The 25,064-nt window shown below is 38.0% G+C and overlaps 1 protein-coding gene across 5 annotated transcripts in view; it reads right to left on the bottom strand.

Annotated features, from left to right (window-relative positions):
- Positions 1-25,064, bottom strand: part of VPS13B (vacuolar protein sorting 13 homolog B) — a 317,155-nt gene that overhangs the window by 241,708 nt on the left and 50,383 nt on the right. For all 5 annotated transcript variants that reach the window (XR_005554918.1, XM_039328885.1, XM_039328881.1 and 2 more), the window contains exons 14-17: positions 23,549-23,718; positions 23,138-23,332; positions 22,718-22,842; positions 19,632-19,813 (exon numbers count right to left, since the gene is read on the bottom strand). Coding sequence is in view for 4 of the 5 variants with exons in the window: in XM_039328885.1 (XP_039184819.1) it covers positions 19,632-19,813; positions 22,718-22,842; positions 23,138-23,332; positions 23,549-23,718 (672 nt within the window). In the remaining variant the exon portion in view is untranslated. The remainder of the gene's footprint in view (positions 1-19,631; positions 19,814-22,717; positions 22,843-23,137; positions 23,333-23,548; positions 23,719-25,064) is intronic.

The following is a 25,064-nucleotide window of genomic DNA, read 5'->3' as shown; positions in this document are numbered from 1 at the left end:
AGTGCACAACAAACAGGCAAAATAACATATAAAAACCACACATATATAAAAAAAATATATAAAAATCACATAAATAATAAATGTTATAAAAGCAGAGATACAAACCCTGAGCAAAGAGGGAATAAAAATAGCTGGTTCAGCTATTCAGCTCTGGGAAGGTTGGGGGAGGGTATGGGAGGGTTGGGAGGGTTTGGGGAAGGGAATTGTTTTGTAAAACTTAAAAATTTTCAATAAAAAAAAAAATAGCTGGTTCAGCAATGGAGTAATCTAAGCATGTCTCTGGTTCCTTGAGAGCCCCAGGCCTGATAACCATGTCTTGAGGGCAGTCCAAAATATCAAAATAGATGGGGCTAATTTAATTTCAGGGGTAAAAATGATCCGAAAGTCACCATGACAGAGGGAGCACATCTTCTGGGACCCACCAAATGCAGGTCCCTTCCTGGTTGAATGCCTCCTATGGTAGATCTGTGTGGCAGGTTGATGCAACCAGGGATAGGTAGTTCCTCAGATAGCCCAGTCCCTGCCATGAAGGGCTTTATAGATTAAAAAAAACAAAAAACAGCACCTTGAAGTAGAGTCGGAAGCAATTGCTCACCAATGCAGTTCACAGAGTAATGTATGCTGTTCTAGCAGTGCACATAACTGCCAGAGCTGCTGCATTCTGTACTAGCTAAAGCTTCCAGATACACTCTAAGGGCAGTCCCATGTACAGTGTATTGCAACAGTTCAATCCGGAGGTTACATGTGCATGAGTGACAATGAACACTTCCACTTTCCAATAGATTACAAAACCTTAAAGGATCACAGCCCAAACAATCAAGCAACAAAGATCCAATATAATTCCCTTCAGAGAGAAAAGTAAACCCACTGGATACTACACAGTAACTTATATCTTCCTATAACAGTGTATCATCCTTCATCAACCTAAAGGAAATAGGCTGGTGTTGGGTACAGAAAATCTAGACTTTTCTTTATCAAAAGGAATGATAAGATAAAACTTACCCTTTCCTGGCCAGGATTCTATGATTAAGGCAACTGCTTTACTCTGCCTAATGTTAGGAAAAACTCATGTAGCATCACTCACACTTCTTTATGACTTTCTTAAACATTTCCAAAACAGAGCATATATTCCAGCACCTGATATTTTATTTGCTCAATTATGAAGTGACTGGATTTTCCAAACACCCATTTAAGGACACTATATGCCTAGCAGCAGTAGTTAGTGGCAACCAATGTTCCTGTGGATTGTTAAAGTATTGCTTCCAGATAGACTACATTACACAATTCCATAGCAAAGTCATCAGTCAATTCAATCAAAACAACATTTTTAGTACAGTAGTAAGAGCCATGCTACCACCAGCTAATTATCACAAAACTGCCAAAGAGCAGCTGCCTAATTGACCACAGACATGGATGTTTCTTTTCATTCCTTTCCTGATACTTCTCATTAAAGGATGTAACTATGACAAGGACATGATTGTTCATTACTGATGTTTGCCTGAGAGATATCCATTTCTGATACCTTACTCCACTTTGACACAGAGGCCTCAGGATACAACTGCGACAGAAACACGCATAGGTTGTCAGAGCTGTGGTCCTGCCTTTCTTCTATTTTTTGCCCCGTCAGGTTAAATAGACTAGTATTGGGTAGATTTCCCTTGGAAAAACCAAATGGAGGAGGTTGGACCATGCATTGAACAAATCTGTGATCAAATAAGGCTGCCCTATTAGGGAAGCAATTTAGAAGTTGATCAGATAGACTGTCAGGGAAGAGGAAGCCAAAAGTATCAGATGGCCCATGGAGACACTTAAATACATACTCTTGCAGTACTCCCATAATCTAACTGTGAAAGCCCCTTTTGTACAGAGGGCAAGTGAAAATTAAACTGAGTTCCACTGGATTGAGCTGTTCTTCTACAATACTAATCAATATAATGTAAGTGGTTCTTGAGTATGAGATAGGATTTTTATTATAGCAAGTGGTGAATATCAAAGCCCAGAGTGAGTGGTATCAAATGACATATAAATTAAATAAATAAATACCTTGCAGTATCTATCTCACATTTATTATTCAAGTAGTTCATAGCTTATAGTGTCGGTTCATACTCTATTTTCATATTTCTATTTCTTCATCATTATTTATTTATTTGATTTATTTGCCACTGGTCACACCTCAAAGTGACTCATGAAGGTTTACAAGCATTAATATTCATTAATGGCATTGTAAGGATTTTTTAAAGAATATAACATTCTTATGGCATGTACTAATATCATCCTTATTGATAAAAAGTAGCTTTCTTTCCTCATAGGGCAGGGGTGACAAACTCACAATGTCACGTGATGTGTTGCAACATATCGTGACTTTTTTTCCATTGCCGGCAATGGGGTGGGCATGGTTTCGGCATGACATCTCCAGCCCATGGGCCGGCAGTTTGACACCCCTGTCATAGGGTCTCAGTTCTTATGGTCAGTTCTTGACAATTCTCAGGTAAGAAAACATTGTGGATGTTGCATCCAGTTTTTCAAGCTAAACAGACAAAACAACAGGCCTAGAAGATGAAAGGCAATAGTAATTGAGCATATCTATTTTACTTTCTAATAATGGTGCAGAGAAAAGTGGAATCACTTTAAAGTATAAGTTAACTCTTGCATTTATTCTTTTAGTTCAATGGTCTGGGAAACATTATAATTAAATCTCTCTCTCTCTCTCTCTCTAGTCACCATATCTATAATTACTATAAACACAGTTCAAATGAAATCTTAAGCTTTAGAGGTTTGCAAACCAAAAACTAATGTTCATCAAGGCAGCTGCAGAAGCAATCTCAAAAGTTAAGAAAGCCAGACCTCTTACAGGCTTCACATACATGGATGCTTCTGTTTCTACAATAACTTATTTTCATTCTGGGTTTTTTTTCCCTTCTTCATACAGAGCTTTCATTTTATACAGTGATTATAATAGTATACCATAATATTGCTGACTGTTGTTACAAACAGGCCCTTCTAATTCAGTTGCTTTGTACTTTATGACATGCTTGTTAAAAAATTACTTCACAAAAACATAACATTTTCTAAACATGAAGCAATAAAGTCAAGATTTTAGACATTCTACAGTATTAGTTTAATTACATCAGCAAGTGCATTAGATGCTAGATTTTTCATTAGAGCAAAAACATTTAAAGTCTATTTTCCAGACTTAGTGAATGTTGCTATGACACATTTGGTCAATAAAACGGATGAAAAACAGTAGAGCTTTGATGCAATAGCCAGAAAATACCACTGTGGTTTACCAAGAGAAGGATGCACAAAATATTAGACCACAGTTAATGAAATTAAGCCAATGTCTTAAGTTAGCAAAATGTGTGCTCTGTTACTTGTTTGGAACTTAGACAACTAACTAATCTCTAAAAACTCTTTTGCCGCCAGTAAATACTATCTTCTGCATCTCTTCATAATTAAATCAGGGGACTACCATTGCTTTGAGTTTGCATTATTTTAATGCAAAGGGACAATAAAAAATGTAATCTTTTTTGTTTCTACAGACTTATGTTACACATTCATGAATTTTCCTTGAATGGATTCATGGGCATAGAGAAAAGGTCAACATGATAAAAATGAGATAAAGCAAATAATTTTATTAAACTGGAAACAAGAGAAACTAGTATTCAGCTTTACTTCACAGTTTGTTCTTTCAATGCACATTGCATTTTAATTTGCCTTCATTACTTTACTGAAAGTCTGCTAACGTCTGATGCCACTGAAAATGGTATCTTATAGTATACTTAACACTGATGTTATCTACATACAGATTCTCACATATGTATTCTGAAGCATTAAACATTAAACAAAATTACTATTTCAAATAGTCTTACTTTTAAGACCTTGGTGGAATTAAAATGGCCTTGATGATTACTACCATAAAAGATAAACTTACTCTGCTTTCAAACATTAAAATGTATTAACAAAGAAGTAAATGCTGAATATTTCATTTTTATTATAACCTTTGCAACTTCTTACTAATCAAGCTCTCAGTTTAGAGTTTTAATTGGAGAGAATTGCACATATAAAATTGACTTATAATTATGATCTTTTTTTAATCTTTTGGGATGATGTTGTCTGCATACTACCATATAGCACCCACCAGATATTAATAAAACAAGTTTTCTTGATCCAACAGAAGTTTAAATACCAATAAAGGATTAGACTTTCTTTTTTTTAATTGAAAAGTTTTATAAAAATTACAGTATACACCCCAAAACCCACCCACCCTAAAAAAACCCCTCTCTCTCCCCCACTTCCCAGAGCTGAGCATAGGGTTACAAATATAATAATCAAACTCTAACTAACATTAACCAACTATATAAATAACCAAATCCATAATGCGCTTTAACTCTACTTTAAGATAAGTATAAACAAATTAAAAATAAACATAATAATATAAACAAGTCAATATTATTAAACAATACAATATCCAAATTGTTAAACAATACTAATACTAAAAATAATAATAAAACTAATAAAAATTCAACTATAATAAACTATTAAAAATAATAATACTCTAAAATTTACTCATAAACTAAATGGAACTTTTTAGTCCCATATTTATTCTGAATATAATCTATTCATGTTCTCCAGACTGAAATGTATCTTTCTTGTGAATGATCCTTCAAGTAAGCAGAAATTTTCGCCATTTTTGCTAAATTTGACACTTTAAGCGTCTATTCTTCTATAGTAAGCAAACAATCCTTCTTCCAATATTGCCCTACCAATAACCTTGCAGCTGTTATCAAATTCAACATCAAATTAATTTCTTTAGCATCACAATCTACAATAACACCCAATAAAAATAATTGTGGGGTAAACTTTATCTTTCTCCTATCTATCTTTTTTATACAATATTCCATTGGACTTGCTGATATAGGGACATCTGCATAATATTTCCAATTTGTTTGTTTATTATTTATTATTTTTATCCCATCTTTGTTTTATAACGGGGTGTCAAACTCACATCACGTGACATGTCACGACATATTGCGACTTTTTTGCCATTGCCGGCTATGGGGTGCGTGCGGTTTTGCTATGATGCATCCGGCCCACGGGCTGGCAGTTTGATACCTGTTTTATAAGTAACTCAAGGTAGCAAATATGCATAATATTCCTTCCTCCTTCTATTTTTTCCACAATAAGATCCCTGTGAGGAGAAGTAGGTTTGGCTGAGAATAACTGACTGGTTCAAGATCACCCAGCTTAAGGCAGTATTAGAACTCACAGTCTCCTGGTTTCTAGGCCACTATCTTAACCACTATACCAAACTGGTTTAAATAATTTGTTGCCCTAATACTTTGCTTCTTCCTGTCTTGATCATACTAAACAACTGATTCTTACTTATTACTACATTTCCAAAATTCAGGATTGCAGTGAAGCATATTTCTTTGATTTGTTCCTGAAAATTATTAGTTGGCACAATTATGAGTATGCCTGATCTATTCAAGTGACATGAACTAAATTACTCAACTCAAGCATTGACACTTTATGAACACCCTGTTAGAAGTTGCTATTTAGAAAATAAGAAATCCATTCCACAGCTGCACACAAGAATATTAATCTAATGTATTCTAGGCCATTTCATAAACATTTATAAAACCCAACCGAATTACATTCTGTGCTATAATGCAACACTATTTTAATTCATTCTGGTCTATTTAGTCCATCCAAATAAAACAACAAAATGTTATGAACTTGATTTACACAAAGATATTTTTAGCAGCCTTCTGAGAGAATCAGAGCTTCTATGAGGCATAATATTTAAAATATCTCGTCTTGCAAGAAAGAAACATCAATACTCCTTTCAAAGGAAAGTCTGACATGACATATTTCAAAGGGAAAGAAAATTGAATACATTTTATTCTAGTTACAAGCAAAGAAAAAAAATTAGAGGAAGTGTGTCAAAATCAATCAACAATGGAACCTTCAATGCAATTTATTTAAAACTATATAGGGTAATATCCTTCTCAATAAAAACAAGAAAAATATTAAAGATGGAAGAGATCACTACCCTTAAAATAAAACATTAATATCTCTATTAGCAGAGGTGTTGAATTACATGGGTCTTTAACAGAAGCTGTATTACATTCCAACTAAAAATACAGCTCAGAGCCGATACCCTTATTTCCATAATCATTTTCATATGCCAAGCATACATTAATGCAGTATTATCTTCAGAACAAGAAACAGACATTCCTTTAGAAATTAATTCAATATTGAAATGCATCACATTAAGTTTTTTTACCCACATTTCTCTCAGGAACACTTGCAATGCAACCACTACATAGAAAACTTGTAATATTCTTTCCAAGGATTCCATTATGTCTGACAGAAAATGTCTAATGTATAAACTTACCATTACAAAGCATGCAAGTCTGTTCTATTACAAAATTATTTCTGCGAACGCAGACTTTAATTAAAAAAAACAACTGAACTAAAATATAGAAAAAGCGGATATGCTTCAAAAATCTCATTAACTAATTCATTAGCTCTCATATTCAAGTTCATTACAGTCATCACTGCAATGTTGGTAATGAAAAAGCCAGTATACAAGAGAATTTATGATGGAAGAAACCCATGGTCCAGTATTGATCTCTATGCCCTGCCCTGGTTTAAGTCTCAATATGCAGAGCTGTTATTTAGGAAGCAGGCAGTGGCAAACCAGTTGCAAAAACCTTGCCAAGAAAAAGGTAGGGACTTTCCCAGGTAGTCATTAGAAATCAAGACTGACTCAAAAGCACACACAAAAAATAAAATAAAATAGCAGTCTGTTTATTAACAGAAAAGTGATTTCAGTATGAATATAAAAATACCAACTGATACAACTGTCTCAGGATTGCGCTTATATAAACTACTGTACATATTTTTCCACATAAAGGTGCGATGTCAGTATTATTAAAACAGCAAAGCAAAACAGGATTTTATTTTTGTTCTAAGTATTATGAATTAGATATATATTACACTTTGAAAGCAAAAAATTGTTTCTGAGTGCATAGGGGCGACAAACTAACATGTTCAACAACTTCTTAAAGCAGCAACATTTCCCCTCAACATTACACATCTGTATTTTACATCTGCCACATTACACATTACACAATCCTAGTGGAAATTTATTTTTCTGATGCCCTATTTTCATATAATGCAATTAATGCTGAGACCATGAAAATTTACAGCTTGATCTAAATACCACTAAACAAGTGACAATAAATTGAGTACTTCTGCATAATAAGGTTGCCAATCAACTTTTAAGGAACATTCTGAGGGTGTCCAACAAAGATGGAAAAAAAATTCTGTTGAAAATATTTGTTGAAATATGCACAATAATGCTTAATCAGTGAATACTTATTATGGTTGCCCCAATTTTTTCTTGCAAATAACTAATATACTGTAACTAATAAGCCCTAGTCATCATATGTCTGGACTATTGCAATGTGCTCAATATGGGGCTACCGTTGAAAAGCATTCATAGGCTACAACTGGCACAAATGGTAGGGGGCGTGGGGGCAGTTCTTAGGGCCCCTAGAGTGGCCCATGTTACACAACTGCTCCATGAACTGCACTGTTTACTGATCTGCTTCCAGGTGCAATTTAAAATGTTGGTCATCACCTTTAAAGCCCTGCATGGCACAAGTCCAAGCTGTTTGAGAAACTGCCTCACCCTGATGGAACTGGCCCGCTCCACCTATGCTGGTAGAAAGCGCATACTGCGAATCCTATCAGCCAAGAAATTTTGGCTGGCAGGATCCAGGAGACACACCTTCTCTGCTGTGACTCCTGCCCTCTGAAACATCTTACCCTCTGAGGAAAGACTGGCTCCCACCCTCCTGATGTTTTGAAAGAGTCTCAACACCTGGCTCAGCAGACTGCTTGGGGAACCTACGGGGAGCTACATATTGGAGGTGGTTGACTAATTAAAATTCAATGCCACCTCCCCCCCATTCCCATAGGTCCCACTCCCTTCTTTGCCATTTTGTCACCTTGATATTATCTGTTAATGTTTTTATTTATTGTGTTTTTATGTAAATAATGTTTTAATGGTTTTTCAATGTTTATACAGTATGTTGTAAGCCCCCCAGTCATTGAATATGAGATGAGCAGCAAATAAATAAATAAATATTCAATTTTGATTGTTTTAATTATTTTTAAAAAATATTAAACTAAAGAAACCTGTAATACAATCCCCTTTATGGATTACTGCCTTGTCGTGGCGAAGGGGCTTGCGTAACTCAATGAAGCTATGAGCTATGCCGTGCAGGGCCACCCAGGGCGGACAGGTTATAGCAGAGAGTTCTGACAAAATGTGATCCACTGGAGAAGGAAATGGCAAACCACTCCAGTATCTTTGCCATGAAAACCCCATGGACAGTACTAAAAGGAAAAAAGATATGACGCTGGAAGATGAGCCCCTCAGGTCGGAAGGTGTCCAATATGCTACTGGGGAAGAGCAGAGGGCTAGTACTAGTAGCGCCAGAAAGAATGAAGCGACTGGGCCAAAGCCGAAAGGACGCTCAGCTGTGGATATATCTGGTGGTGAAAGGAAAGTCCGATGCTGTAAAGATTTTTTCTCCATAGGAACCTGGAATGTAAGATCCATGAATCAAGGCAAGCTAGACGTAGTCAAAAAAGAGATGACAAGACTGAACATCGACATCTTAGGAATCAGCGAACTAAAATGGACAGGAATGGGTGAATTTAACTCAGATGACCATCAGGTATACTACTGTGGGCAAGAATCCCTCAGAAGAAATGGAGTAGCCTTCATAATCAATAAAAGAATAGGAAAAGCAATACTGGGATACAATCCCCAAAATGACAGAATGATCTCAATTCGAATCCAAGGCAAACCATTCAATATCACAGTAGTCCAAATCTATGCCCCAACCACTGGTGCTGAAGAGGATGAAATTGACCGGTTCTATGAAGCCCTACAGCACCTTATAGAATTAACACCAAAAAATGATGTCCTTATCATCATGGGGGATTGGAATGCTAAGGTAGGAAGCCAAAAGATAACCGGAATAACAGGCAAGTTTGGCCTTGGAGTACAAAATGAAGCAGGGCACAGGCTAATAGAATTTTGTCAAGAGAATACGATGGTCATAACAAACACTCTTTTCCAACAACCCAAGAGACGGCTCTACACATGGACATCACCAGACGGTCAACATAGAAATCAGATTGACTATGTGCTCTGCAGCCAAAGATGGAGAAGCTCTATACAGTCAGTAAAAACAAGACCAGGAGCTGACTGTGGCTCAGATCATGAGCTTCTCGTTGCAAAATTTAGGCTTAAATTGAAAAAAGTAGGGAAAAGCACTAGGCCACTTAGGTATGAACTAAATCATATTCCTGATGAATATACAGTAGAGGTGACAAATAGATTTAAGGAACTGGATCTGATAGACAGAGTGCCTGAAGAACTATGGATGGAAGTTCGCAACATTGTACAAGAGGTAGCAACTAAAACCATCCCAAAGAAAAAGAAATGCAAGAAAGCAAAATGGCTGTCTGAGGAAGCTTTGCAAATAGCTGAGGAAAGAAGGGAAGCAAAAGGCAAAGGAGAAAGAGAAAGATACACCCAATTGAATGCAGAATTCCAGAGAGTAGCTAGAAGAGATAAGAATGCCTTCTTAAATGAACAGTGCAAAGAAATAGAAGAAAACAACAGAATAGGGAGGACCAGAGATCTCTTCAAGAAAATTGGAGATATGAAGGGAACGTTTCATGCAAAGATGGGCATGATAAAGGACCAAAATGGCAGAGACCTAACAGAGGCAGAAGAGATTAAGAAGAGATGGCAAAACTACACAGAAGAACTATACAAGAATGAGCTTAACATCCCAGATAACCACAGTGAGATGGTCATTGACCTCGAACCAGACATCTTAGAATGTGAAGTGAAATGGGCCTTAGAAAATCTGAGCAACAACAAAACTAGTGGAGGTGACAGTATTCCAGCTGAGCTATTCAAAATCTTAAAAGACGATGCAGTAAAAGTGCTACACTCAATTTGCCAGCAAATTTGGAAAACTCAACAGTGGCCACAGGATTGGAAAAGGTCAGTTTACATTCCAATTCCAAAGAAAGGCAATGCCAAAGAATGTTCAAACTATCGCACCATTGCACTCATTTCACATGCTAGTAAAGTTATGCTTAAAATCCTACAAGCTAGACTCCAGCAGTATGTGGATCGAGAACTACCAGAAGTACAGGCAGGATTTCGAAGAGGCAGAGGAACTAGAGATCAAATTGCCAACATACGCTGGATCATGGAGAAAGCTAGGGAGTTCCAGAAAAACATCTACTTCTGCTTCATTGACTATGCAAAAGCCTTTGATTGTGTGGATCACAACAAATTGTGGCAAGTTCTTAAAGAGATGGGAGTACCAGACCATCTCATTTGTCTCTTGAGAAACCTATATGCGGGTCAAGAAGCAACAGTGAGAACCGAACACGGAACCACTGATTGGTTCAAAATTGGAAAAGGAGTCCGGCAAGGCTGTATACTGTCGCCCTGCCTATTTAACTTATATGCAGAGCACATCATGAGAAAGGCAGGGCTAGATGAATCAAAAGTTGGAATTAAGATTGCCGGGAGAAATATCAACAACCTAAGATATGCAGATGATACCACTCTAATGGCAGAAAGTGAAGAGGAACTAAAGAGCCTCTTGATGCGGGTGAAGAAAGAGAGTGCAAAAGTTGGCTTGAAACTCAACATTAAGAAAACCAAAATCATGGCATCCGGCCCTCTCAATTCCTGGCAAATAGATGGGGAAGAAATGGAGGTAGTGACAGATTTTATTTTTCTGGGCTCAAAGATCACCTCAGATGGGGACTGCAGCCAAGAAATTAAAAGACGCTTGCTCCTGGGGAGGAAAGCTATGGCAAATCTAGACAGCATACTAAAAAGCAGAGACATCACCCTGCCAACAAAAGTGCGTATAGTCCAGGCCATGGTTTTCCCAGTTGCAATGTATGGCTGTGAAAGCTGGACCATAAGAAAGGCTGAGCGCAAAAGAATTGAGGCCTTTGAACTATGGTGCTGGAGAAGAGTCCTGCGAGTCCCTTGGACTGCAAGGCGTTCAAACCGGTCAGTCCTAGAAGAGATCAACCCCGACTGCTCTTTAGAAGGCCAGATCCTGAAGTTGAAACTCAAGTACTTTGGCCACCTAATGAGAAGGAAGGACTCACTGGAGAAGGGACTAATGCTGGGAAAGATTGAGGGCAATAGAAGAAGGGGACGACAGAGAATGAGATGGCTGGATGGAGTCACTGAAGCAGTAGGTGTGAATTTGAATGGACTCCAGAAGATGGTAGAGGACAGGAAGACCTGGAGGAACGTTGTCCATGGGGTCGCGATGGGTCGGACACGACTTCGCAAGTAACAACAACAATACAATACAACTCAAAATGTGACAATTAGAAAAATGAGGAAAAGGTGAAAATACTAAAAGAAATATGAAATGAATCATATTGAAAATAAGGTAGAGATGAAAAATGAACTACTGAGAGGGATGAGGATTTACACCAAATGTGAAGAAGACGCTATCCTGTTTATTAATGCAGATTAGTAACATTAAGCAGAAACCAGTTGAACAAAAGAAAGTAATAGTTATCAATTTGGAGAATACCAGTGGAAATTATATTATTTATATTAATATTATATAATATATTATATATTATACACATTATATATTATATTATACATTAATATTATATAATATTAATATCATTTAATATAATATTAAATTACGTTGAACTTGAAAGCATAAAGATAGGATCGATCCTTAAATAGGACATAGCCAAAAATAAAATCATAGATAAAACTTTATAGAAGAACTTAAAATTATAAATATGTATTTCCTCTGTGGCACAATGATGGTAAGAGTATTGATTATCCAAAAATCTGATTACATTATTATTATATCATAAAATTACACAAAACATATTATTTTACACCATTTTTTCCAAATAAATATTTTAATTATTCCCTAATGTAAGCAAATTAAGAGTTACATTTGCAAGGCATGAATAGGATCATATTTCAAAACTGATATTTGAAAGCTTTTAACGGCCCACTCTATTTCTCCCATAAAAAGATTCAGCCATTGCTAAAACATATAACCAGCTTCACCATAAAATACCCTTAAAAAACAAAGAAAAATATGCTTTATGTTTTATGAACTATTATTTACCTTCATATTTAGATCTAGTGTCCGGCTTTGTTTTAGAGAAAATTCATCTACATACTACATTGCTTACAGGCTCAACTCAGTCATTCCACTGCTATTGCACAGCTCATATATCAAATATAAATTTTATTTAAGACTGTACATCCCAGTTTACATATCCCCAAGTCTTACAATCCATTTAAAGGAATGCTAAGGGAATTCATACTGTTCCATAGTGCTGATGTCGCATGACTTTTCTTGAAAAGCAATCTTAAAAATGTGTTTTCAGCATTTATGTAAAATAATATTACTGTGTATATCAACTTTCCCAAATCTAGTGTTGCTGGTTCTGTTAGAAATAGAACTCCCAAAATTCCCAACCAAAGGTCTAACGGATTTTGATTTATGTGCAAATTTATACCTTAGTCTTCTGACACTGACATACCATCTTCAGAAAATACCAGGCTTGAGAGGTTATTGAGTATATGAACAAATCATTATAAATAAATAAATAAAACTAAAACATTTAAAAAAGGCTTTAGCAATGCTAATGAAACATGGGTTCAAAAAAAAAAAAAAGTCCTATCCTGATGTTGCAATGCTACAATAGAACTAGTATATAACTCAAAGGGATAAATTAAATAGAAACAATTAAACAGGATGAGAATAAAAGATACGAGTTGCCATAGCTAACAGTTACCTTTCATAAAGATAATATACTCTTGTGAGCTCTCTATTCCCCTATAGCTGACAATCAAATATGGTCATATAAGGCAGCCCCCTAAAACAAGCTTGTAAAAAGCTACTATAATTAATGGAAGCTTGTAGATGGCAAGAAACCTCTCAAGACACCGAAGTATTTGTAAATTGGATGATGTGGGTATGTGTATGTATGTAGATGAATGGTGGCCCTGTTATGTATAAATTTTATTATTGTATTTAGGGCGTATGAATGTGAATATTTTTATTTTTTTTGTATATAAATTGAGTGTGAATGTGTATTGAGTGTTTGGGGTATGAGAATGGTGGAGTCAGGGGCGGAGCCTGGTACCCCCTCTGCTGAGTGCAATAGCAAAAGTAGGGGGGGCAGGACTTACCCTTGGGCTTCGTCTGTATGGAAAGCTAGTCCGGTCAGGAAGGGAGAAGGCTGGTGAGGGTGGGGGTACTCCGGGGAGGGGAGAAGGTCGGAGCATCCCGGTTATGACTGGGATGGGCAGATATGGCGGGAGCCGAGGGGCAGGCCATCTTTGGGGAACGAGGACTCGCTATATTAGAGCGATTCCTTGTTCCGGCCCCTCAAAAGGCTCATCCTGTAGTACTGGTGACAGGGGAGTACAGGGCCCTAGTTGTAGGCTGCTGTTGCTTAATGCCAGGTCCGTTGTCAACAAAGCCCCCCTTGTCCGTGATTTAATATTGGACAGCGGGGCGGACCTGGCATGTATAACCAAAACCTGACCGATCACTATTAAGAGCCTATCTTAGGACTTACTTAGTGGCAATAAGGGCGGCAAAGCGTGTTCATTTTTCCGCACTTATTGCGTCCACAGAATCTCGCCCAGCCGCATTGTTTAGGGGGACCCGCTCCCTTCTTAAAGTGGAGGAGGCGGAGGAACCCTTGCAGGGGAGAGCTGAGGAGTTTGTTCAGTTTCTTTCGGACAAAATCGCTCAGATTCAGAGAGACCTGGACTCCGACTGGGCAGTGCCAGCCGAGTTGCCGGGGGCTGGTCTTAGTCATGTTATCTGGAGCGAGTTTGAGCCTGTGACCCCTGATGAAGTGGACAAGGCCGTGAGGGCAATGAATGCCGCCACCTGTTTATTGGACCCGTGCCCCTCCTGGCTGGTTTCTGCCAGTAGGGAGGTGACACGAGGCTGGCTCCAGGCGATAATCAATGCCTCCTTGATGGAGGGGTCTTTCCCGCAACCTTTAAAGGAAGCGGTGGTGAGGCCCCTCCTCAAGAAGCCTTCCCTGGACCCAGCTGTTTTGAAGAACTTTCGTCCTGTCTCTAACCTCCCCTTTGTGGGAAAGGTTGTAGAGAAGGTGGTGGCGTCCCAACTCTTGCGATCCTTGGATGAAACTAATTATCTGGACCCTTTTCAATCTGGTTTCAGGCCCGGCTACAGCAGTGAGACTGCTTTGGTCGCACTGACCGATGACCTCTGGCGAGCCCGGGATAAGGGTCATTCCTCTATCCTGGTGCTTCTCGACCTCTCAGCAGCTTTCGATACCATCGACCATGGTATCCTTCTGCGTCGTCTCGGAGAGGTGGGGGTGGGCGGCACCGTATTGCGGTGGTACTCCTCCTACCTCTCTGACAGGTCGCAGTCGGTGTTGGCGGGTGGACAGAGATCGACCCCTAGGTGCCTCGATCATGGGGTGCCTCAGGGCTCGGTCCTGTCCCCCCTCCTTTTTAACATCTACATGAAACCGCTGGGTGAGATCATTCGGCGACACGGGGTGAGGTATCATCAGTATGCGGATGATACCCAATTATATATCTTCACTCCGTGTCCTTTCAGTGAAGCAGTCGACGTGATGTGCCGGTGCCTGGAAGATGTGAGGGTCTGGATGGGGGTGAACAGGCTTAGACTCAACCCTGACAAGACCGAGAGGCTCTGGGTCTTGCCTCCCAAAGGTCAACTGGATGGTCCATCATTAGTCCTGGGGGGGGCAAATTTACCTCCCTCAGTGCAGGCACGCAACTTGGGTGTCCTCCTGGACTCACAGCTAAATTTGGAGCAACATCTATCGGCTGTGGCCAGGGGGACCTTTGCCCAGGTTCGCCTGGTGCACCAGTTGCGGCCTTATTTGGACCGAGAGGCTTTACTCACAGTCACTCATGCCCTTGTCAACTCAAGAATGGATTACTGTAACGCTCTCTACATGGGGCTACCCTTGAAGAGCGTTCTGAGGCTGCAGTTGGTTCAGAATGCAGCCGCGAGAGCGATTGTGGGCGCACCAAGGTACGCCCACGTGTCACCTATCCTCCGCGAGCTGCACTGGCTTCCTGTGGGTCTCCGGATGCAATTCAAGGTGTTGGTTATCACCTTCAAAGCCCTTCATGGCATAGGGCCAGGTTACTTACAGGACCACATACTGCTGCACAGTTCCCAGAGACCGGTGAGGTCCCATAGATTGGGCCTCCTTCAGGTCCTGTCGGCCAGACAATGTCGGCTGGCGGGCCCTCGGGGAAGGGCCTTTTCTGTGGTGGCTCCGACCTGGTAGAATCAACTTCCCCCCGAGGTTCGAACTACTCCCACCCTGCCAGCCTTTAAGAAAGCCGTTAAAACTCTCCTGTTCCGGTAGGCCTGGGGCTGATGTCCCCGGGGGGGCGGGATATGATCAGACTCACGATATGATTGTATTATGTTATTGTTTTATTGTTGATGATTGTTTTAATTTTGTACGCCGCCCTGAGTCCTTTGGGATTGGGCGGCATATAAATAAAATTAAATAAATAAATGATAATTTGTTCTCCTTCCCATTCTGGGCTTCCATTCATCAAACAGAAGTAAAACTGCTTCTGGCAAGGTTGTCTAATAAATGATTTTATGTGAAAAAAATAGGGACATGAACAATTATATACTAGATTCGAAATATAATAAATGACTTCCATTTTCTATCAAAGAAGTAAATATCCATGTTTTATTTCTTCTCCTGACAGGAGAAAGTTTGAGTGCTGGGAAACAACATGATTAGCTCCCTGGCTTCCAATTACAAAGACTTAAAAGACACTAAGTTCACAAACCTCATTTTTCTAATCACAAAATTGCTGATTAACTACTTTTACGCCATTAGAGAACTTTTTTTCATAAATTGTTCATTAATTACTTCTATTAGAGATGTTCAGAAGAACATGTTTGAAAGCAGCAGGTGAATCTGCCTTCAATCCTGAATAAAGAAAATTTTAATCATAAATTTAAGGAAAGAATTTGAAATAAACAGTAAAAAGCTAAATAACATTTTGATTTTTAGAAAGTTATAAAAGGACCAAGGGTACAGATAAAATTGGAATGTTTAAAAAATTACAATAAGATTTTGGAACTAACTATAAATAACAGTGGAATATTTCTTGTGGGAAATATTCTATTTTGCCTTTTTCAAGACAAAACAAAGATAAGCAATTTCATAATTTCAAAAATTGGACACTAGAGGGGACTAAAGTTTTTAGGTACAGAAAAGATTTACAAGCCTGTAAAATGTTGCAAAGAATTATAACAGTGAAAATATTAAAGGAGACTTTTGAGAGAATAGAATCAAAAAATAGTAAGCCACAATATTAACAATGTTTGTAATGATGTCAATGAATATTAGTCTTCCAAAGAGGAAGTCAAACGATACATTTTCCATAAAAAGGTTTATGGAATCCTGGTAGCCTGGAAGCAATGGCAATTTGGTATATTCAGTGAAGTTTACATATACAAAATGTTTGCAAGATTACAGCACTCAAAAGAATCCTGCACATTGTCCAAAATGCCTATGCAGAAAAGTTTAACTAGGGTCAAGCACAGTCATTCCACCACATCATGACTCTTGACCTTAGCAGTAGACACACTGCTGCTATGCATTATAGCCAGAACATTTCTCTGTTCAAGTTATTAACCTTGCAACATTCAATGATTCTCTTATTCCGCAAATGTCCAGATTACTAATTCTTCCTAGGCAAGTAAAATGGGTAAAATAGAAAAAGTTTTGAAATAGCAGATGTGGTAGTATTTCCTATTACCATCCCATCCATTTGTACTCTTTTTTTCAACCTTTCATACAATTTAGGGAAGTTAAAACTTCATCCACCAGCGAATACTGAGATTGCTGAGCTTTAACAGTGGACTTTGTCTCAAATCACAGATATCAGAAGGGACAGTTAACTCTCAGGTAAATAGTTTGCTTGGCATGGGGAATGTTATTTTAGCCCCAAACAAATAAAGTTCTGTTTAAGATTTAAATCTACCCCCTTGGGGTTAATTGGATGGATTAATTAGTTCAGTTTGAAGTTTGTGTGACTTTATGACAATATCTTGCCAGAATAGGAGCATAAAGTGCTCCACAATTCACTGTTAGAAGTTTGCAGCCTTTTCTTGGTGGGGAAAAAGACTCTACATTGCAGCTGGATTTGCTTTACAGGACACCCAGACAAGAAAACTCTTGGCAATTTAAGCATAAAGCAATGATGCTAAAGTTTGGTGTTGTTTCCTTTTTCCTTTCAATGCAATGCATTCAATCGAAAGTCACACAAAATAATCACTCGGCTTTTCATTTAAAAAGGTGACAGGTAATGAAAGCATGGGATTAAGAATGTGAGAAACTTTTTTTCAAGGGAGGAGAGGAATGGCTGAGCCAGTTTGTTTTAAAACTCAACTGCCAATATTTACCACACTGCTCTTTGAAACTTTCAGCTGTCATCATACATCTTGGCTCAAGACTATAGTGCTCATTTCTTGCAGATTTGCATGAAAATCACTGGGCTGCCATTTTCTTCCTACAGTCATTTTAAATCACATGGAGGGGTTTTCAACTGATTAATTATATTAATTATACACCTGACTTTTCTGAAACTTTCCTGTAGTCCTAGGTGTACAGGTACAATGGCTGAGGAATTCTGGGAGTTGAAGTCCACAAGTCATAAAAGGGCCAAGTTTGAAGATCCCAGGTCTAGAACCAAAGAAAGGCAACCAGACCTAAAGCTTATTGCATTCAGCCACAATTGAGTGAGCTATCAAGTTAACTAATATACTCATGGCTCACCAACCAGGTAAGAACAGCACTGAACTCTTTAGTCCTGAAATGATACTTGTACTGCATATAGTTTAAAATCTAACTCAGGGTGCTCAGAATAAGTGTCAGCTTTGGATATATCACATGGAGCATATATTTCAACCCAGAAGATTGGAAGGAAATGATTAAAGCTCAATAATCTGCATTACGACTCAGTTCAGAAATGTGTGTGCTGGGGAAGTTAGGGAAGAGAAAGAAAAGGGTGGAGGAAGAGCAAATTTCAGAGGCATTAAAACAGCAATTGCCTGTCTTTCCAATCTTTTTCTTAACTGGCTAAAGAACTATGTAGCCAATCCAAAACCCTTTTTATATGCACACCTGGGAAGAATTCTGAATTCTGTTACTTTCCTCAACATTACCCTGATGTGGTTTTGACCAGATGTTTAAATGTTACAACATGTACTTTTCTTCTTTTCTTCCAAGGAAAAAGGAAAATAAAAGGAATATTTGACTTCACTCCACAGGAGACCTATTTAATAGTTTGGTGGTTATGTAAGTAAAGGTAGCTTGGCTAAGTCAGTGTTGACGACATATAGAACGACATGATCCTAATGAGTTGGAAAATATTGGCTCTCCTGAGATTTAGCCAGATGCTACTGCACTGAGAAAGCTACTGTATTATTGAATTTCATTTTTGTGAGGTAAAATTTATTATTCAACCATTACAGTATTCCACATGAAGTCTTCCATAAAATAGTTTTGCAGTTACTTTCTGGAAAATAGGTTTTATTTTCACTTTAATACATCATTTACACGAGGGGTCCAAATGCCTATTTGATCATTTTAAGCAGATAAATTAGAGGTCTGCAAGCAATTTTGTTTAAAACCCCCACACAGAGATTAATAGAATTGGACTGTCAATAAAATTACAAATTACTTAAATGCAGCAGGGAAAATGCTCTCTTAAGGTTCAGTTTCTACAGAAAATAAAACTGTATGCGATGGCATTAATATTCTCCTGGCATATGCATCAGAATCCAAACTTTAGACTTACTACAAAAAATTACATTAGGAAAACTCTCAAAGAAGTGATAAACACAGCCTTCCATCAGTTTGGAAACAGATGACGCGTAATTAAATAAACCAGATTAAATGAATGTTATTAATGTAATTCTTCAATTACAAACTGGGGTAGTATTGTCTCTTACTTATTTTAATTCTTGAACTGTATACTTTAGAAAAAAAGGAGGGTGTGATAAACCGAAGTCTTTAAACATATGCATTGAACAAGTACTGTATAAACAAATTGCAGTTGGCTGCAATAATCTCTTGTTGGAAAACCAAAGTTTTTTTTGCTGACCAATATGTAAAGCAAGTTTTAAACTGATTAGTTAAGATTTATTTTTAAGAACCCAAATGTCCATTTTGTAAATTATATCACAAGCACATTTATTTATGCCAGTCAAAATACAATGGCTTACCTGGAGGATTTTCAGTTAATTTGTTTAAATGATATGTTGTTTATTTAGGTACATGAATGCATTCAGTTTTTTCCAAATATATTCAATACATTTTACTGTAACATTTTATATGTACAAACTTACGTAAAATAGATCACATCAGAATTTTTTTAAAAACTGTATCTAAGCTTCAAACATAAGAATGAATGAATGATACACCATTCATAAAAATGTTATCATTACCTGATATTTGGAAGACTTCATTCATTAAACTTTCATTCACTAATGATGAACTAGAATTTCCAGTATAAGCCCAACTCTGCCAAATAGTTTGCATTAGAAAGTTCTGAGCTCTTGTCGCCTGAATTGTCAAATTTGGAAGCTCAAATATAAATTCATTCTCTGCAATATTAGATCGCTTAGACCTAGGAAATAAAAAAGGATGGAAGAAATTAGAATTGCACAGTATTATTATTGGGATATATATATAAACACACACACACACTGTGTTTCCCAAAAGTAAACCCTACTCCAAAAGTAAGCCCAAGTTGATTTGGGGAGACTAATATAAGCTCTAACCCAGTGGTTCTCAACCTTTCTAATGCCGCGACCCCATAATACAGTTCCCCATGTTGTGGTGACCCCCAACCACTTATACATCACTGGGTGCCAGGGGCGTGGCTAACGAAAAGGGGGAAAAATGGCGGACAGCCTTGTTTGGCGACCCCCGTGAAATGGTCGTTCGACCCCAAATGGGGTCCCGACCCACAGGTTGAGAACCACTGCTCTAACCCAAAAGTAAGCCCTAGCGCGGGCGACAGCTGGAGCGCCCCTCGCCACTGGCATGCCAGGGCCCTTTGCCAGCGGCCACCAGTGGAACTGTGCCGCCCACGCCTCCGCCTTTGGGCTGCTTGAGTGCCAGCCTGCATGCTACTCAGTGCTGCAGGTACTGGGTAAGGGCTGAACCTGGCACTCTTCGGGCACTGGTGGGCACTGCAGCTCTCATACCAGCTGGGAGCTTTTGTCCTCTATCAGCTACTCCCGCCAGATCATTTCCCTCCACTTACCAGACACCTGCCAAAGCTGCGCAGGGTAAGATTGATGCATGCCCCCACCCAGATGCCCTCATCTCCCCAAGCGTTTTTTTACTAACTTGCCTTTCAGTTGCATTACATTTCTCCATTTGCCTCTCAGCTTTCGCCACGTGTTTGAGGGACTAAAAAAAAAAGTTCAATCAGACTTTCTAACTTCTTGAGATCTTGTGAGAAGTTAGAAAGTCTGATTGAACTTTTTTTTTAGTCCCACAAACACGCGGCAAAGGATGAGAAGCGAAAGGAGAAACACAATGTAGCTGAAAGGCAGGTTAGTAAAAAACCTCTTGGTGAGGGCATCTGGGCAGGGGGGGGGTCATGGCAACCTTATTCTGTGCAGCTTCAGCAGGTATCTGGCAGGTGGAGGGAAGCAATTCCAGCCCCCTGCTGCACCACACAAGAACGGTGCTGCACCACAGGGCAAGGCTAGTGAGTATCACGTGGGCATTAGCCCCGCCCCATTAGCCCCGCCCCATTTGCGGTGCCCGTGTGCTCCCAGCCCCACATGCGCCCACGCACACATGTAAAATGCTTCCCCCTCCTTTTTCCTCCGGTCCATCAACTGACAAAGGTTGGTGACCTCTGGCTTAATGGATATCTTTGATGCAACACCAGAAACTTGGTGTCATTTGTATACAACTAAGAGCCAACAGGCAAAATCAAGATGTTGGAGTTTACTGACTTTCCACAAATGCATGATTAAAAAAATAAAGTAAAATAAAGACATTTCTAATGCCCTTCGTAAGCATTACGATTTAAAATTAACATTTTCTAAGTATTAATATGTTAGTTACAATGCTTTAATTAGAAAAGATAAGATATAAGAAATAAGTAAATAAGTTACATATTTTGTTTCAAGTGGCAATAACTTCAGAATTTTACAACACAATTTAATGCAGACTTCCATGTATTACCCAGAATCTTCTTCTCTAGTCATATAGCATCACAACCAGTCAACCAACCAAAAGTAACATACCTAATAATAAAATTTTGGACTATTGTTTGATAGTGACCCATATTTTTTTTAAATATGAAATATTATTTCATCCAGGCAATGAAATATTCTAGTTAAAGTTTTCAAATACTATTTAGAAATGCAAATGTTACGGTAATAATATATACTGGATACATAATGTTTGAAAATATTTTTAAATAAAAAACAAAGCTATATTGCAGATTTACCCAAGAAATAAAACTGAGATTTTCAATCATTATTCAAAACATACTACAAGGGGAATTCTATAATAGTTCATAAAATACCTTTGTTTTTAAAAATGATGGTCTGTTGGATATACAGAATATGTGTATCATCCAATATGTATATTTTAAGCAACACTGGAATGTAAAATCTCAAAACCCAGATAAAGCAGGTGGTATAATTTAAAAAAACAAAGTGCACATTCAAGTTTAATCACATTTCCAGGTTATTCTTCAGGACTAGTTCCCATTCACTGAACAACTTTAATGAAGCTCTCAGTCTGCAGGCTGATTTGGATAAATCAGTTCAAATGCCATTTGATGTATTTCATCTGGAGTTCCATTCATTGCAGATTACATTTAGCAATCTGGTTGTAATATTCATTGATTCCTACTTCATTACTATAGCTAGTCCTCAACAACCTTGTAAGTCATTGTGGCCATAAGTCAATTAACCCCTGCAACTGGGAGGAATTTTCCAGCCTTTTTTGCAGAGATCATTAAGCAAATGAGAATGCTGCATTCATTAAGTGAATGCTGCAAAACTGTTAAGCAAATTCATTCATTTAAATGGATGTTTTTTGCAACTAACTGGCCCAGAAAAAGCCAGAAACAGGCAAAAAAAATCACAAATCATGGTCATATGAGCACAGAATGCCATGACAGGTTGTAAAGCTGAACCATCTAACATGCAGTCATGTGACTGCAAGGGTGGGAGGATGCCACAACCATTTACGATGGACAGGGGAGCTTTAGGGGCCATAAAGCATCTGTTTCACAGCCATCATAACTTCAAACAGTTGTAAAATGACAGGTTGTTAAACAAGGACTGCTTGTAGCCTCTTTTTTTTGCCTTAATTTAAATTAATGATGCCATTAAAATGAAATAATGTTGAAAATTTAATCCAGCTGAATCATAGCAGGAGACTGAAAAATACAGCCTGATGTACGGAATTTATTTAATAAATTTCCATGATCAAAAAATTATGGATCCTTATTGACAGATTACATTTATACATATACACACTATGAAATGCTTACCAGTAATTAGGTAGCTTAAGCGTTTTGCCATATATAGCTGTGCTGAATTGAGGAATTACTGAAGTTGGTAAACTATAACATCCATTAATATCCAATGATGTCAATCCCGCTTGAAAACCAAATATCTTTAAAAGAAATAACATAGTCAATAACAAAATATAAATATTTGGGACATTTTTCATTAGCGTACTTTTTTCATTTCAACACAATGAGATTCTTGCTTTTCTGCATATTTTAGAAAGTCTAAGCATAAAAATCATGCAAGGAACAAAATGAACACTAAGATAGCATGATTTACTGTATCTGGGAACCAATGGTCCATTATATGATAAACAGTTATATGTTGCTATTATGTTACTAAGTAGGTACTAGTGGGATGTCCTACATTATTTACTGAAAAGAAAAAAGAATAAAAGATACCTTAAGATAGCAGTGCATATAGCAATAGTGAAGTAAATTATCAGATGGTTGATTAAGGCTGTTGACATATTGCACAAGTTGATCAGCATACATTGGCACTGAATGTTCCAGGATCATTTTATCTACCAATATTCGGATACAAGGCAGAGGCCGTAGCAACTGAAGATTCATTGTAGTTAGGAAGTTGCTTGAACTCTTCATGATATAGGATACAAAATACACAGACAAAGTTACATTTAAAACTTGGAAGTTTTAAACTATATAATTCCAAATATAGTTTATATCTATAACTCAAAATCATTTATTTTATTTTAAATTTAGCATATAGATAAACTATGTTAGACTACATAAAAATAATATCTGCCCAAAAACATGGATGTTAATTATAAATAGGTCATAAAATTATAGTACCTTTTGACCCATAATAACAGGCAATAAATGGGCAAGCAAATTGAATTCAGCCATAGGAATAGTAACAGTGCATTTCAAAATGGAAAAGGTTGTGATCCGAGTTGGAATATATTCCTCTAAGGCAGCAGCTTCTTCTGTGCTTGGCAAAACTTTGGCTCCTTCTATAAAATCTATAATAATAAGAGTTGGTTAAATTTAATATAATGACCAAAATAAATGTCTATATATCAATATTTTATCATCAATATTTTATTTTATCAATTTGTCTTAATTTAGACATAACAAGTCAGATCATGATTTATGCTTGCTTTGGACGCTTGAATGCTTATACAATAGCAGATGGGAGCTGTAGCTAGGAAGGCCTTTGCCCAACTTTGGCTGGTGCTCCAGTTAACCATGTTAACAACAGGCAACAATTACACAATCATGCAATGAGACTGTTAGAACAGGGGTCCCCAACCTTTGCAGCTTAGTAGCCTGGCTGGAGGGGGGGAGAGGGGAACTAGGCCGCATGACTGGTGGGCTAGTATGTATGCGTGTGCGAGCGCAGCTCCACCCGCAGAAGCATGGGCCAGCATGCATGTGCATGTGTGCCATCCCAATGCTTACACAAGTGGAGCTGTGTACATGTGCAGCAGCCTGCTACTTGCACAAGTAGAGCTGTGCGCACAAGTGTACATTGGCCCGCCTCTCGCATGGCCTCGTTCCAAATAGACCCAGGAGTTGGGGACCCCTGTGCGAGAACACACACTATGTGACACTTTTATAACTAGTACTGCACACAACAAGTAGAATGCAGATAAGGTTTTCCCAGTTAGTACAGAATAAATAACCCGTTTTGAATCTTGGCATTACTTCCTGGCCCAACTCAAAGTACTGTTCCTTACCTTGAAACCTGTTAATGGCACAGCACCAGGATATATCAGGGAAGACATTGCCAAAATAATATTTATCTGTTGGATTACTACATCTGGGAAAAGTATGTTGAGAATAACCACCACCACTGCCACAAGATCCAGGAAAGCAATTAAAATGGTATCATTTCAGCAAGCTATCAGCCTGCAGCTCTCAGTCACAAGAAACCAAGAGCCAGGATAAGAATTCAAAAGCACTGTGAGTTATGCAGCCCATACAAGAATCTGATCTATTAACAGACAAGGCAAATTGGTGGCAGGTAAGAGTCAATTGACTTTAAGGGGACTGGATTAGGTTTCTTTCAGGGGCATATGGACAACAAATTGATGATGTGTTTGACCCCACCCTCAGGCTCAGCCTAGTCATCTCCTACAGTAGCTTTGTCTGATCATATTTTTTATTTTAATTGCTTTTTATTGTATCATATGCTGAACTACGATATAGGTATTTATGTACCTATATTGTTAAATAAATGAATAAATAATGTGTGCCATGAACAGAAAAATAAGACTGAAAGTCTCATTATAGTTTAAATGTACCCTATTTATGAAATTAGCAGTACTATAAGTATATTCTTCCTTTTTTTCTCTCCTTCCTTAAT

This window comes from Crotalus tigris, unplaced genomic scaffold (genome assembly GCF_016545835.1).
Source record: "Crotalus tigris isolate CLP2741 ecotype Arizona unplaced genomic scaffold, ASM1654583v1 scf7180000024384.25900115:4084858, whole genome shotgun sequence".
Lineage (NCBI taxonomy): Eukaryota > Metazoa > Chordata > Lepidosauria > Squamata > Viperidae > Crotalus > Crotalus tigris.
The sequence above is the reverse complement of the archived record's forward strand: the minus strand, read 5'-3'. Positions and strand labels throughout refer to the sequence as shown.